This window comes from Dufourea novaeangliae, unplaced genomic scaffold (assembly GCF_001272555.1).
Source record: "Dufourea novaeangliae isolate 0120121106 unplaced genomic scaffold, ASM127255v1 scaffold173, whole genome shotgun sequence".
In the NCBI taxonomy this organism is placed as follows: domain Eukaryota; kingdom Metazoa; phylum Arthropoda; class Insecta; order Hymenoptera; family Halictidae; genus Dufourea; species Dufourea novaeangliae.
Genome location: NW_015374048.1, coordinates 493949 through 510648, shown reverse-complemented (window position 1 = coordinate 510648; position 16700 = coordinate 493949). Strand labels below are relative to the sequence as shown.

Here is a 16700-nt window from a genome sequence, read left to right as displayed (position 1 = left end):
CGATTGTGACGCAAATCGATTTCTTCGAAAGCAATTCTAACGAGCAGTTTCCTTTCGTTCTTCTCGACCACTTACAAGGGAACTTCGATACCTGGAAAATTCCGATTTCTCGTTTTTGCTGATATTCGGTTCTTAAGGGTGAAACCACCCGTAAAAGTTAATGTGCGCTTTTCTATTTTCCTGTATATCTTGAAAACTATAATATATAATATATATCAACAAACTGTTGAAATGAAAATTGAATGGCTTCTTGCGCTTTATAAAACTGTCTAACAAAATTGTTAAAAATTTGTTTCTTTATTTGTTTGTTTATTTAAAAAACAAACTTTTAACAAATTTATTACACAGTTTTATAAAGCATAAGAATACATTAAATTTTCATTCTGACACTTCTCTTATATCCATTACAGTTTATAAGATATACAGAAAATTAGGAAAACACACATTAAACTTTAAGGAATGGTTCCACCTTAAAGAACCGAATATCAACAAAAACGTAAAATTGCTCGATGCTACCAGTGAGTTCTCCTAGTAACACACAAAGTTTAAACGAAAATCGAAATTCTCGGAATACCAAAGTTCCCTTGTTAGCTATGTGTATAACAGTTTCCGTCCAACCGTTTTGCCCTCCAGATCGAAGACGCGATGGGCAGCTCGTGGCAGTGGATTTACTTTATTTCTATGGTCATACTCGGAGCTTTCTTCGTGATGAATCTGATTCTCGGTGTGTTGTCCGGGTAAGTATCACGGAAAGACTTAAATATCGATAGACAAGAGTCGACAGGGACCCAATGGGAGAGTTGCTCGATTGAAAAATTTTCTGTTCCTGGAAAAATCACCATTTATTTGATTCCTCCGCGAAACAAACGGGTATAATTCGATGATATCGGCTCCTGCAGAGATAAACTCTCTCCAACTCCCCTGGAACGGCTGCTAAATATAAATATCCACTGTTTGGCCACCGTATAGAAGCGTCCCGGATAGACTCTGTCTCCCACAACGCGCAACTATACGGCCGACAATCGAATCACATAAAACCCCTACGGCAGAGATGGGCAAATTTTATTTCGAATAACGAATGAACTCCCAGGATTTATTCGCGAATAACGAATAACGATGTATGGATGACTGAAAATAATACAAAATTTGTCTAACCGTTTTTTCGATATCTTTTATAGTTCACGAGTTAGAAACTAATAAATAAAAGGGACACTTACGATAAGAAAGGTGATTTTCTCCCTTAAAGTCTAAAAGTAGCACCAAACGAGTACGCCAAAATTCTCCGATCTGCCCCATAAAGAGTCGAGCAAATTCGCAAAATAATTAGCGTACATTCTACTTGCGATCATACCTTGTCGGTCGAATTCTCGGAACATCAACCGATCCAGATAAGCGTCCAGATAAGGTCACGGACGCTTAAGCGGGCACCACTGTATTCCCAGACGTTTTCTTGGGTCTGCATTCTTTCGTGCGCGATAAGACAATCGACGGGATAGGGGGGAGCAAGCGGAACGCGCCCAAGGAACCCGGTAATCGATCAACACGAACAAAGGGAAAATAGGGCAGAAACTTCCGAACAAAGTTGCCATCAGTTGGGTTCGCCGTCCCGTCGTGAGACACTTGTTTCGCCCAGAAATCGACGGCGGTTTTCGATTTCCGCTGGCGAAACATTCGAACTATGGTAGACACGTCACCAGTATTCCTTATATGTATGCGGAGATAATTGTATGGATGATAAAGTAATAAACCTTGGCGGGGCCACCGAAACGGATTTGCTTTTGGCGATCGATAAAAGGTATCGTGACAATGGGGAACAAACATCTCGACGAATGACGTTCAAAGCATCCACCTGCCGAATTGATTTCCCTTATAGATTGATTCAAACAATTTTTTTTACACTATTTGTAACGAATAGAACCGTTATTATTTTAAATCTTAAACGTGAGATTATATATTTTTCTACGAATTTTCTAATTATTAGAGAATTTAATATGCTAGGTATTGGATCATAGTTGATATTATTTATGAACATTTGACCATACGAGCTGCCACTATGAAAAGTTCCTAACCTAAATGTGACCAGACATCGGATGTACGCGTATTGTATACGATGTCCCTCCAAGGATAACGGTGCACTCTTAAAGCCAGTTGTTACCAGAGATAAAATATTTACGGCTCCCGTGGGTTTACTACCTCGCTATAACGTGTTACATCCAACTATACATCAAACGGGTACCATACTCCCTTTATACATCGTGTTTCTCCGGTGCAGCGAGTTCTCGAAGGAAAGAGAGAAGGCGAAGGCGAGGGGTGACTTTCATAAACTCAGGGAGAAACAGCAGATCGAGGACGATCTGAAGGGCTATCTGGACTGGATCACCCAGGCGGAGGACATCGAGCCTGAGACCGACGAGCCCAAGATGCAGGACGGAAAATGTAAGATGGCGTCGATCAACGACCGGTAATTTTACACGCAGAGATGGGCAAATTCATTACTTGGATAAAAAATTTCGGATAATAAAAAGAGATAAAAGAAAGTTATTCGCCAATCACAAACGTGGAAATTCGAATTTTTATAGTAAAATAATACTTCAATGAGTAGACACTTGGCAATTACTTAATCTCGTTAACTGTTTAACACTTTGAATGCCACGTGACTTCAATTTTTTCCCAACTCTGTAACGAAGTAACGACGCATAGTATTTTAGAACAGTCATCTGACCGCAGGAAACTTATAATTTCGATAATTTTCCATTATTTAATTCTGGGTTTCTTTAAATTCTTAAATCTGCGATTATCTGCGAATTTGAGATTATCTGCGAATTCATGAAGAAAATAATAAAAAAGGTCATAATGTTCAATAATCTTACTTGTTCTTGATGATCTATAGACTTTCAAAATGAAATACAGTTTTTCGCGGTCAGACGGCTGCTTTAAAAGATCGCACGGTGGAAGGAAGAATGGGTTTAGTATGTAGAACCATACGAAATGATATGATTCTTCCAGCGAAGCAGCAGAACGAGATGGAGAGCACGGATCAGTTGGAGAGCGACGAGAAAGGGACGCAAGAGGACTCCGTATGGAGGAAAAAAAAGCGGGACTTCGACAGGTAAGTCCGTTGTGGTTTCGCGAACAAAATTGACGGGTTGAGCAATTTATCGGTTATTTCGATGAATTCAAATGTTGCACAGATGGTCCAGAATTAAAATTTAGCAGCCCATATCGATTATTTAGCTAAAACGATCAAAAATGTTGAAACTTAAAACGTTGATTTAAATCAAAATACTATGTACAAATTTTTATCAATTTTTAAAATTATCCTGTATGACGTCATTATTCACTAACAGTTTTCCGAACATCTTCATGAAAGTCTAAATTATTAGGCAATTTCTATCTACTTTTTTTTAACTAACTTCCATGGTTAACCCTTCAACGGTGTTTGACGAGTATACTCGTCATCTTTTAGTAATTTTAGTTACGCAGGCAGATACACATTTCCAAAAGAAAAGTCCACCCCTTAAAAGGTTAATAATCAGTTAATTTTTTTTTTTAAGTAAAATGAAATTTATTTTTAACCATTTGAACAGCTAAATTTTGATTCTGGACAAATTTACATTTGGCCGTACCGCGATTATGTAAGCACAATTCGTTGGAGTAGCCGACCGCAAAAGGGACGAAACGTTGCATATTAATCGACTATCCACGAGATCGAGGGAAGCTTGTACACCCTGAATCAACGAAGTGAGCCTCGCCTCGGATCACCGTCTTTGATCGAAACGATTTTGCAATGGAAATTTCACAGGGTAAACAGACGAATGAGGAGGGCCTGCAGGAAGGCGGTCAAGTCGCAGGTTTTCTATTGGCTGATCATAGTGCTGGTGTTCCTGAACACCGGTGTTCTGGCGACCGAGCATTACAATCAACCGCATTGGTTGGACGATTTTCAAGGTATATGCTATTCGAATGTATACAGGGTGACAAAAAATAAATGCATATTTAGTTTCGGTTATAACTTCAATAAATCAAAATAAATTTAAAAAGTAATAATACATAACATTCGAAATGGTTTATGCTTTGATGCATAGGTTGAAACGCTTAGTAAAGTTTAGACATCTTTGTTAAAAACAGATGGCACGAGATCGAAACATGAAGTTAAACTATAATAAAGATTAAAATTTTGGCAATACAATCAAACAAATATTTTTGAAATAAATTGTCAAATTATGCTTCTAGGACATTTTAAATTCCAATACATTTATTTCTTGTCACCCTGGTTATAAACGGTGAATCTTGTAACACGACGATTTCAAAAATATTTCAAACGAAAGTCGCATGGTTTCCAAGGGAACGTACAGTACTGTAATCGATTTGTTGTTGCTTTGTTTATTTTTTATATACGAAGGTCACCTTTAGTTTTTTAAATCGAACACCTAATATTTCTTCTAATATTTCTTCTAATACTTCTAATATTTTGACTTACCTCATCTGTGTCCGATGATCGCCACCAATTTTTTGTGATTTTTTTGTCACATGATGGTTCTAAATCATCGTTTACTTTCTTTTTTCCGTTGCGCAGAGATCACGAACATGTTCTTCATCGCTCTGTTCTCCATGGAGATGATGCTGAAGATGTACAGTTTAGGATTTCAGGTAAGTTCCCGCGAGCGATCAAGCGAGAATAACGATCGAGAAACAGTTGGATCATCGTGAATTTTCGTTCTCCAGGGTTACTTTGTCTCGTTGTTCAATCGTTTCGACTGTTTCGTCGTGATCGGTTCGATCACAGAGATGATCCTGACGAACACTCAGGTGATGCCGCCGCTTGGCGTCTCTGTGCTGCGTTGCGTCCGATTGCTCAGGGTATTTAAAGTGACGAAGTAAGCACAGTTTCCATCCTATACAAACGAGAATAATCGAGACTGATAATATTTAGGTAACGAAGAAAGTTTTGTTACCGTTTCTAGATTTTTGTCTTTTGTCAATCGAAAGTACGGTTACGTATACTTAAACAAGAGCTTATTATTTTTTTTTTTTATTAGCATTTAGAATCTCAACTGAGACACATCTCTGCAATACAAGATATAGGTTTTTAATTACATTACGCACACCCATTGACTAAACTTATAACAAATTAAATTAAATTTACAGTTTACAATTTTTTTTTAAATTTTACATGTGAAAACAAGCATTCATTTTGGGTTGGGCAACTGACATTTGTTAGAGATTATTTAACAAACAATTTATCTATAGCACTTACGAAAATTAATTTTCATTTTGGGTTGGGCAACTGACATTTGTTAGAGATTATTTAACGAACAATTTATCTATAGCAGTTACGAAAATTAACCATTTAAAGTTTTGAAAAAGTAATCTCGGTATGACTGTGTCAACGTCAATTATACGGACTTGTTTATTTTATAAATTCAGATTAAACACCAGGTGTCAATTGTGCCATACCCTATATTCCCTAGAAATCGCGCCTTCGGACTACCATCTTTTCTCGGCAATATGCAACCATTCACAAAATTGGCGATTCCAAAATCGACAACACTTGAAAAGAAGTTGAAGCATTCTTTTTATACCAGAGAGGAAAACTTTCCTAAGAAAATAATAAAAAGGTTGTTAAATTGTTGGGAAAAAGTAACAGAAGCCAAAGATGACTATATTTCTGAACTATTATTCGATCCACGTTCTGTACGATTTATCACGATTGATTAATAACTGCAAAAACTTTCTTGGTTACCTAATATAATACTCGAGATTCATTTCGCTGACCACGCGCTGTTCCGTTTTCAGATATTGGAGATCGTTGTCGAACCTGGTGGCGTCCCTGTTGAATTCGATCCAATCGATCGCGTCTCTGTTGCTTCTGCTCTTTCTGTTTATCGTGATCTTTGCCCTTCTGGGCATGCAGGTACACAGATCACCACTGTTCTCCACATTTTACCACTGACTTTTGCCACGTCTGCTTATTTTTAACGACTTCGTTTGTTCGCAGGTTTTCGGTGGGAAATTTAATTTCAGCGAGTTGCAGGACAAGCCTCGTCACAATTTTGACAGTTTCTGGCAGAGCCTGCTAACCGTCTTTCAGGTAAATATTACATTATTCAACAAATTTTAACATTCATCCCACCTCATATCCGTTAATAGAAAAACAAGAATTTATATTATTTTGTTCGGGAGAGTCCAGAGAATGATTTCGAGTCAAAAGCAACTGACTAACTATTACTGTAAAAGTACAACAGACCTCTAAAATTGAAACTTTCCAATTTTTTTTAAATTGAGTATTTCGAAAATTGGACTTGCTGGGAAAAACAATTTACAGATTACAGCCTATTTATCCAGATACAGCCTATTAAAAAAAATCATATCCAACTATATTACTACCATGATCAATAGCAAGATCCTACAGAAGTTTTGCCACGATCCTCATATTTTGTAAGGTGTACACTTAGTTTTGACTCTCACTGTAGATCTACCAGAAACGCTTATTAACGGTTTTGAGGTATTTTACACGTTGAACAGTGTTATAAATATTCGAGTGGATGATCATAAACACCGGAAGTATCATTGTTGTCCCTTTTTGATCACGCATAGATATTAACTGGCGAGGACTGGAACGCAGTGATGTACGACGGGATCAGAGCCTACGGAGGCGTCGCGAGCTTTGGGATGCTCGCCTGTTTTTACTTCATCATTCTGTTTATATGCGGTAACTGTATCCTTTTTTCGATGACGCGCAACTAAGAACGACAGGAGGGGAAATTTCTGGGTCAGGATGTCTTGAGAAAATTTAAATTCTTCCGAGTTTTCGCTGTTTTTCAAGTCACCGCTTCTGTAAATGATCTCGCGGGCGGACAACGAATTCAAATAAGATTCAGCTGACGGGGCGTTAAAGATCCTCGTTGATCTTTCGTACTCCACCGAGTAAATGATCCTTAACGTGGGAAGTAACGTAGATATCCTACTGAACGTCTTCTTGGCTATCGCTGTCGACAATCTTGCGGACGCCGAATCGTTAACTGCTATCGAGAAAGAAGCCGAGGAGGAGGTAAGTTTCCTTTGTTTTAACTTAACACTTTCGATACCGTAGACAGTCGCCATTAAATAAAAAAAATAAAGGTATCGATATTTTTACTCATAACTTGTATCGAAAAAAAATATCAATACTACTTAGTGTCGGATCAGAAGTATCGATACCGAATTGTGTCGAATGAATATGAATATAAATTTATTTTTTATTAATATAATATTTATTTATTTAGTTAGTTATTTAACGGGTATAAACCCAGTATACATAAATAACCATTAATGAAAATAAGATTACAAACAGTTATATATTAGGTTTACCGGAAAGTTCTGTCCGTATTTAAAGAAAATAATACATTTTCAATGCATTTATTAATATTTACTGAACAACATAATGATTTGATGTGGATAGCGAGAGAATCACCCTGTTCAATGGTAAAATCAGGCAGCCATATATGTTTCAAACAAACACGTTGAAATTTAGTGGAAAGCTGTAGTATTTATAGGCGTCATCCTGAGCTTTAAACAAGTAACTTTGAATATCTGGTAACGCTTTCCACTTTAATTTGGGTAACTTTTTTCGTGTGACTTTCACAATGCATGGTCATGCATTATTGTTCTGTAGAATTGCTCATTTTCAATTAAGTAGTGATTAAATTTCGGCGGAAACTGCATTTTTAAACTGTACCGTAGCACACGCTAAAGTTGAATGATTGTACCGGAAAATGATCATCGTAAAATCCTGGTCGGATTTTCCTTAAAGTCGTAAACGCAAAAACTTAGTTTTACAACCCAATACGTGCGACTCAAATCAAGCGTATTTTTTTTTGATAGTTATTAACATTTTCAACGGCAGCCATATATGAGCCGTTCGTTTGCTGAAGGGATTAACTTCCACAAAGAGTATATTTAAAATTTATTTTTAATATTAAAAGTTGAGCGTCGATCAAGTGCTTTGATACAAAAATTTCAAAAAATTCAAAAGGTCGCGTTTGTCACTTTGGCTTGGGAACTGCTGATATGTGCACAGCGTGTGTCCACAAAGGTAAATAGGAGCGTGTCAAATACTCTCGTGTCACGTGTGCTCTTTTCAAAGGCTGTCGACGTAGCGAAGGGTTTCAAATTATTTGACACTTTCGTGTTACTGGGTTGAGTCATAAGTAATTCCGTTATATCTACATAGTAATTTCACATTGCATAATACTTTAGATTATCAAATCCGAATGGAACCATACATTTTACAGCATACTATTAGAAGTTGAACAGAAATTCGAGGAAAGATCGAAGAAAAGCACCCATATTTGGAAAAGTGTTGTATCTAGTGCAAAGCACTTTATATTGGAATAAATACACGTTTTTTTTTTTCGTTTTTATTAACCCTAGGTCGTCATACTTATTTTTTCAAACGTAGTCGACAAAAAATCTTAAAGAAAAAGAAGTTCCAAAAATATATTATACATTCTAAGAAGTTGGGCCCTTCGTTAATAATACAAATCTCAAGCTGTTTCACAAATAGCTCCGATTTTTCTGCTAAAAATTAAAAGTGATAATGGGAAAAAATGCATTTTTCATCGCGACCCAGATAGCGCGTAACGCCTTGAATACGGCTTAAAGACGCCTTAGACCCAAAATAGCGGTAAAATGGCCGTCTCCAAGGCGTCATGTGCTATCTGGGATTGGTTGGCAATCCAATATGGAATATCTTAGGAAAGGCACGATTATTGGCTAATCTGAAAGGCAACGGCACGAGGCCACCTGATATCCCTATATCCTGGTCGTCATTACAGGGCATCTTGTGTTACGTGAGTCTGCTCTCGTCGATCGTCTTATCATTGAAACTGATCCGGCAGGAGCGCGTCTTCGGTGACACCGTAGAGGGGGGTTTCACTTCGTGTCCTGGATAGGAACGAATCGCGCGCGAGGAGGGGGGTGTCGCCTCAATAAACATTTGGTCGTCCCGTTTACTTAGCAGGCGAGGACGAGACCGCCGTGGGAAAATTAGAATGCCGGTCGTTTTATCGTTTCCTCAAAGAGTCGTCGAGAATAGAGGGGGCTCTCTCGTTTGCCGCCATCCCGTAATGACCGTCGCCGACGGCGACGCCAACGCCGACGCCAGACCGCAGCCGCCCCTACGCCCTCGAGCAGCCCCCCAGCCGACGTCGTTCGACCGGCTTTTTATTGCTCGTTACCCGGCCTCGGGTTTGAATCTTACGAATATTTGACGCGTCCCACGTAATTACCCGATGCGAATCTAGGCCGTGTGCCGCCCCCGTAGCCAATCCTCCGGACACATTATTTTCCCACCGGCTCGAACAACAATCGACGATCTCTCGTGTGCCGCCTAGTTTTTAATTAAAGGTCGCGGAATCAATTACCTGGGATTGCCACTCGCGCGGCTGGGTAGTACGTGTGTACCACGGTTAATCGTTCAAACGCCCAAGGGTAGTTAACGGATATCCTGTCGGAAAATGACGATCGACGGAATCACGCCGAGAAAATATATTTGACGAATGAGTCAATGAGATTTAATTATTTACTTCCTTAAATAACATGTTTTTAACTGGACCATTGCATTATTTTTGCAAAAAAAACTATTTTAATTTGTTTTGTAACAATTTTTTTGATAGCTGATATAGTTTTTGAGATATATAGGAATATAGAAAGCGTAAAGTTAATTTTAACCTTCTATAGCCCAGGATTATTGAAGCAGGGATGTTCGATTTCTACAGGTTGCAGAAGTTTCTTCGTAAGTTATCCGGGCAATCGGCGTTTCTTGTTCTTCTAATTCCTATCAACGTGTACACATGTTTTAATTAATTATCAATTAATTCTTCGCATTTGATACATAAAACTATCTTTTTTAACGAAAGAGATGTTAAATAATATTGTGTTTGAAATTGAGACGATTTTTAGATTAAAGGACAGTAATTGGGACATCCACCCTACATGTTTAACGAAAATTTGAATTCGTAACTCGAATACAGGAAACGTTGAAACAGACCGGTCCCTGATATCCTGGATCGCAGATAGTCAGTTCACTTATTTATCCCGTGGAAGTAGAAGATAGACGTTCCTTGAGCCGTCACGGAAACTAGATACGCCATAATGGTAACCTAAAGAGGGTGACATAATTATGTGCAAAGCTCCTTAGTCGGAAATTTAATAAACGAGGCATGCGGGGCCATCTCAGGTTTAATAAAGCGGTCGAATAGCATACCGGATACACATAGTGTGGACTCCTAGTTCTGCTTCCATCCTAGACATACAGTGAGAGTCAAAACTAAGTGTACACCTTACAAAATATGAGGATCGTGGCAAAACTTCTGTAGGATCTTGCTATTGATCATGGTAATAATACAATTGGATATGATTTTTTTAACGTTTTCGGGATAAATAATCAGAAAATTCGGTTAAACATGGTGAATGAAAACTGAAGATTACACTCGGCTCCTCTAGGGGAAAAAGTGGCGTATCGAAAGGGCCTGCTACCATGCTCCTACCACTTGATATTGCGAATTACTGAAATTTATCCAAATTAACATTTGATTTAACATTTGTATCAGTACCTGAAATAAATTTATCATGTGGTAGGAGGCCTTTCCCATACAGCACTTTTTCCCCTAGCGGAATGGATTATGATTAGGATATTTAAATAGTTCAAAATCAAATTTAACTGCAAGCATGGGTCTTTTAGTGAGAGTTCATGACCCAAAATATGTATATAGCAAAGGTGATGAAAAATTGTTTGCTGGAAAACAGAAAAGTGAGAGAAATAAATATGAATGAATCCCATACTTTCAAAGTGTATACTCACTTTTGACTCTCACCGTACATGTAACGTGAAATAGTAAAAGACATTTTTCTCGTCATAATCATAACTTCGTTCGTCGAGGTCAGCCCGTTTTTTGTGTTCGTGCTAGGAATTAGTTTGGAATTGTTTGGCGGTTGATTTCCAACGAACGGGAGTATTGGTTAAAAACTATTTCCCCTATCCTTTAATCGTGGCAGTCCGATCCGCGGTGGACAACCACAAAAACGACAAAATCCGCGCACGCAAAATCGAGGTCGTCGCAATCGAATACCGATACACCGGAATTAAAACCGTTATCGAGAAACAGATCCTCCCCTGCCGTTGTTAGCTCTACCATCCGCCCTTCTGCGCTCTCTCTCCCCCTTTATTTCTCTCTTGTGTGTATGTTGTTTTTTTTTTTTCGTAATGTTTCGTAACGAACGACTATAAATACGCGGGGTAGCTCGAGCGTGAAACTCGCAACAAGGGTGGAGAAAAGAAGCCTCCGTTGAACAATAGACGACGACGACGACGTCCGACCGAACGACGTCGGCATCACCGCGTAGCTTAACGCTAAAAGTTTAATCGTTCGTGATTCGTCGATAAGCTAATGAAAAATCGTTAGCTCTCGAGCGTTAACCCAGCGAGGGTACGCTCGGCTGCGATGTCCCGTGGAATTCTCGTGTCGAAGGAACAGAGACTCGAGAGCCTTAAATAGGAACTCCAAGTCAATGGTCTCTTAGGCAGTCTCCCCAGTAGTCGCATTAAGAATCAATTAAAGGTACGGACAATCGGTTGAGGACACAACCCAGATAGCAGATGACGCCTTGAAGACGCCCATTTAACGGCTGTTTTAGGTCCAAGGCGTCTTTAAGACGTCTTCAAGGCGTCATGTGCTATCTGGGAAGACGCGTCCGGTTGTCGCTGAATCGTTCGCTTGGGAACAGGAAATCGAAATTGGATTCGTTGGTGTTTCAGGCGGAGAAGAATAAGTCGCACAGCGCCTCGCCGGCCAGGGATGAGGCGAGCGGGGAACAAGGCGACGGTGGCGAAGGAACAGGCGGCGAAGATGAGGAGGGCGGCGGTACGGATCTCGAGCAGGATCCGAACGAGACGATGGAGGATTATGAGGCGGCTTTGGACACGGAAACGTGAGTGTGCGGTCTAGCAATGGCGGTATTTCGAATATCGATACTTTTCAATTTAAATACTGATATTTTCTATCGGTATTCACTTTGACGGTATATTCGAGTATCGATACGTAACCCACAATAGCGATGGGCGATACAGTATCAATATTTCGAATATCGATACTTTTCAATTTAAATATCGATATTTTGTACCGTTATTTACTTTGACGATATATTCGAGTTTCGGTACTTAACCCCTTGGGTACGGATTTATTTGAGAAAATATTTGCATGTGGAACGGAAATAATTTTTGGTTGCTTGGAGTAGTATGTAAAGGCAGTACATTTTACGTAAGAATGTATTTATTTCTAAAATATTGGTGACATATGTAGTATTAAGATGTCTTCAACTAATTAGAATTGCAAAACAAAAATAAATTAATAACAACAAAATAAAACTAAATGAAATAAATTCAATTTATAATAAAATACAATTACTAATAATTATGCAGAGTGTGATATTTTTATTGATGAATGAAATTGATCAATAAAAAAAAAAAACTGACGTATCTCAGATGTCAAATGTACCTAAAAGTTTAATTTTTGGTTTGACGTCTTAGACACGTCATCCGCTCTTAGGGGAAAAAAGTGAATGACGTGTCTCAGACGTCAAATGTACCCAAGGGGTTAACCCGTAAATATCGTAATTTCTATTTTTTTTTTTGGGAGAGATATTACGGTGACCTTGAATTTTTCCTAGATCAATGCATCTTCTTCGAACACCACGTTGTTGTCGATGGAAGGAAGAATTCGGCAACTACAGCATGATAGTATTAAAAAAAAGATGCATTGACCTCGAAGGTCATCTTCATATCTCAACAAAAAATAAGATACAAAAAACCAGATTGTAGGATCCATCCGATACACCCCTTAAAATCCTTCAGAATTGCTTAAAATGTTTTTTTTTATACAACCATAGGTAACGAGTTATTTTAGATAATAGTTCTTATTGATTCACCCTGTACATGTGTATCGATACTCGGGGCATCAATACATATCGATAAAATTCAAATGGTATCGCCATCACTAGTGTGGTCTTATTCGGTCGTTGCGCGACCCAAGAAGAACCCACCCGGTTTATCGCCGATTGGCCAGAAATTCATTTCCGGAATTGCAGGTCGGAGAAGAGCGAGGACATGAACACTCACGCGAAAGTGCGGCTGAACATCGACTCCGACGAGGAGATCGAGGAAGAGGAGGAGATCGATCAGAACGGAATGCACGGTATATTTTTCTGTTTCAACCTCTCTCTCTCTCCGGGGATGACGTTTTTTTTTCCTCGAGTGGCACGTTTCTCTAACGCGAAAATATTTTTCCACAGACGATGGCACGGAACAAGGCGTGTCGGCGAGGCCCCGCAGGATGTCCGAGTTCAATATGGCCAACAAGACGCAACCGATCCCCGCTGGAACGGCTTTTTTCATTTTCTCGCAAACGAACAGGTATTGGAGGTTTCTTACGTGGCTTTATACGTATGTATTAGATCATCCCAATAAGTTAGGGGGCGTTTTATGGACTTGTATTTGTAACAATATAAGTCAACGTGATGGCCCACTTAGCTGCTTCGTAAGACCAGGGGTTTTCAAACTTAATTTCTCGCGTACCACTCAAATATATACACGAACGTACCACGTAACATTTATAATGGAGGAATATGTATCAAAGGAGTCAGCACACGACTGTAGCAGGAAAAATATATTCCGAGTGTAAGGTGAAATTGTTAAGAGTGAATCGATGCTGAAGAGGGTATGATAAATTTCGAGCAGATCTTAATGAGGACCTTGTAGAACTACGTGAAAAAATTGTATAGGTTACTACCAAATAAAATTCGTTAGTAACCATCGAAGAATTGGCGTAGAAGTAATTAATCGTTAATTACTAACAAAGCTGTTAATTCTCATCAACATACATACCAAGAAAACCCCCATTGCTTATGTAATGACCTAAATACATCTAACAAAAATCGTCGAACGAATGGTCCTCGTCTGACGTTATTCTTTTGTTTTCAGGATACGAGTGTTTTGCCATTGGCTCTGCAATCACAGCTACTTCGGGAACGTGATTCTCGTGTGTATCATGATATCTTCGGCCATGTTGGCTGCGGAAGATCCTTTAAGCGCTTCGTCGTATAGGAATCAGGTACACCGATATTTCCCAGGCCTGCTTTAACCCTTTGCGGACGATCGGGTTTAAACCATCAGCGTGTCGAATATGTTCATATATGTTTCTATCGGCTGTACAGCGTAAAGTCTCGATAACTGCGCGGAAGGATCTCTGCGTTAAATACTTCTACGTGATCCCCGCTACTGGACGATTCCACACAGAAAGCTCGGCCCGAAATGCAATTCATAAATTGCAAAAATTGTATCCGTCTACGATAACTGCTCGATACCTGTCCCGAGCATTAATCGAACATTTACTGTGTATACTTTCAAGTGACTATCACTACAGCGACTCACGTCCATAGAGCGTTTGGGTTCGACTCGTTCCGTTCGCAAAGGGTTAATACTTTCTGAAAAACTGCTTCCACTAATCGCAATCTCTCTCTCTTTCTCTTTCTGTCACAGATATTACAGAATTTCGACTATTTTTTCACCACAGTGTTTACGATCGAGATCTGCCTAAAGATGATCTCCTACGGTTTCATCATACACGACGGCGCGTTTTGTCGATCCGCGTTCAATCTGCTCGACCTATTGGTCGTCTGTTCCTCCCTTATTTCGATGTCTTTCAGGTGAGACCTCGTTCACAGAACAACAAACCGCTAATTTTAAAAGAACGAAAACGGTGTTCATGTCACGATGGTGGTATTTCAGTTCCGGCGCGTTCTCCGTGGTGAAGGTACTCCGCGTGTTGCGTGTCTTGAGGCCGCTCCGCGCCATCAATCGTGCCAAAGGATTAAAGGTATCTTTCTTGGCGTATATCTATCAGTAAAATTTTTTTTTTCAAATCGGTCCCATGGTACAAAACCCCCTCGAAGTAGACGCGACGAGTAACGCCTTCGGACCAACGTGAAATTCTAGTCGTTCGATACAGATCGAGTCGCGTATACCGGGTGAGTAAGATTTTCACCTGAAATATCTCCATTACTTTTAACGATACGAGAAAATGTGTAAGGGAAAAAATGTTTGCTTCGGTGGGGCGCAATTATTGTGATATAGAAGATTTTTTTTCTCAAAATCATACTTTCCGATATTTAAAGTATGGTCCGATTATTGTATTTTTTATAATGCCGGGCCAAACGTTAACTCTCTACTGCCTTTGATGATCTACTTCACGAAGCCAATATGGGTTATCAACGGCCCAATAATAAGCGTTTCCTAAATTTACCTCATCCGCGAATAAAACATTCGTGCGTTAAGATAAACATATTATACATGGTTGAATTTGCTTTTTGGTTAGCTATAACGTTACACTAATCAAAATACGTTATCCCGTTAAAAAAAAAAATCGATGACCTTGAAGTATCAAAAAATATGACCTTGAGAAAAATCTTCTGTATCGCAATAACTAATAATTTTTTCTCATATACATTGTTTCGTATCATTAAAAAGCAAGGGAGATATTCCAGGTGAAAATCGTAGGTGACTCAGCCTGTATACATTCTATTCTCACGTAACTGAACGCTAAAGCGAAATCGACTCGTTGAATTTCGTCTGAGTAACCTAAGAGGGGGGAGGGGGCGGTAATCGTTCCTGTGCATCGACACGAATCCTAGTTATCTCGAGGTTCGCGTCTCGCAGGAAATTGTTCGTGACGAGATCCATCATGTTTCTCGATCGATCCTTTATCACGCACAGAAAAGAGTTTTTGGTAATTATTCGAAATAGGTCCATCCTCACCGATTTCAATGACCTTGAAATATGTTGTCAAGGTCATGATTTTAAACAATTTTTCGAGAATATGTTTCAATTTACATGATACTTTCTCAGATTTGTATTTATTAATTAATTATTATACCACGCATCCAACACCCCATAAATACAAGATACTAATGAGATATTAATAACTAAACTTGTGTTTGGTGAGATGTTGGGTGCGTGGTTAACACTGGGTGGTGTGTGGTGAGATATTTGATGCGTGACATAATAATTAATTAATAAATAATAACCTGAAAAAGTATCAAGTAAACTGAAACATATTTTCCTGAGTATCTCGGGAACTAAGGTCAAGCGGCGGTAACATGTATAGGGAAAAGTTGTTGCGAATGATGACCTTGACAACATATTCCAAGGTTATTGAAATCAGTGAGGATGGATCTATTCCGAATAATTATCGAGTTTTTTTTTAATAGTCGCGTCATTTCCTGCGGGACGCGCCGAAATAGTCCAGGAACGAAAATAATCGATCCGATACCGATACAGAAAAAAAAAAAACGAACGAAGTAAAAAGAAAACGAGAGGTCACCGACGTGATAATAATTAGTCGGCACACCGTTAATACCGTTTCTGAGAAAGGAACGAATCTACATTATGATTAATGTTGAACCCAGCACGTAGTACAGTGCGTCATCGTAGCGGTAAAGACTATCGGAAACATAGTCCTCGTCACCAGCCTCCTGCAGTTCGTGTTCGCCGTCATTGGCGTACAACTGTTCAAGGTAGGATCGCCAGGCCCTGCACACTAAAAAAAAAAATTAAATTAAAAAAAAGAACGGTCCTGGGACATTCCTTCTGAACCTCTCGTAGTACA

The 16700-nt window shown here is 39.1% G+C and overlaps 1 protein-coding gene across 1 annotated transcript in view; it reads left to right on the top strand.

Moving 5' to 3' along the window:
• The window catches only part of LOC107189852 (muscle calcium channel subunit alpha-1), a 77987-nt gene that overhangs the window by 42132 nt on the left and 19155 nt on the right, over positions 1 to 16700 (top strand). The window contains exons 8-23 of the mRNA XM_015578528.1: positions 634 to 737; positions 2273 to 2436; positions 3007 to 3109; positions 3803 to 3948; positions 4577 to 4650; positions 4726 to 4877; positions 5797 to 5914; positions 5999 to 6091; positions 6598 to 6718; positions 6960 to 7051; positions 11798 to 11970; positions 13138 to 13232; positions 13330 to 13450; positions 14018 to 14147; positions 14576 to 14742; positions 14825 to 14912. Coding sequence (XP_015434014.1) covers positions 634 to 737; positions 2273 to 2436; positions 3007 to 3109; positions 3803 to 3948; positions 4577 to 4650; positions 4726 to 4877; positions 5797 to 5914; positions 5999 to 6091; positions 6598 to 6718; positions 6960 to 7051; positions 11798 to 11970; positions 13138 to 13232; positions 13330 to 13450; positions 14018 to 14147; positions 14576 to 14742; positions 14825 to 14912 — 1941 coding nt within the window. The remainder of the gene's footprint in view (positions 1 to 633; positions 738 to 2272; positions 2437 to 3006; positions 3110 to 3802; positions 3949 to 4576; positions 4651 to 4725; positions 4878 to 5796; positions 5915 to 5998; positions 6092 to 6597; positions 6719 to 6959; positions 7052 to 11797; positions 11971 to 13137; positions 13233 to 13329; positions 13451 to 14017; positions 14148 to 14575; positions 14743 to 14824; positions 14913 to 16700) is intronic.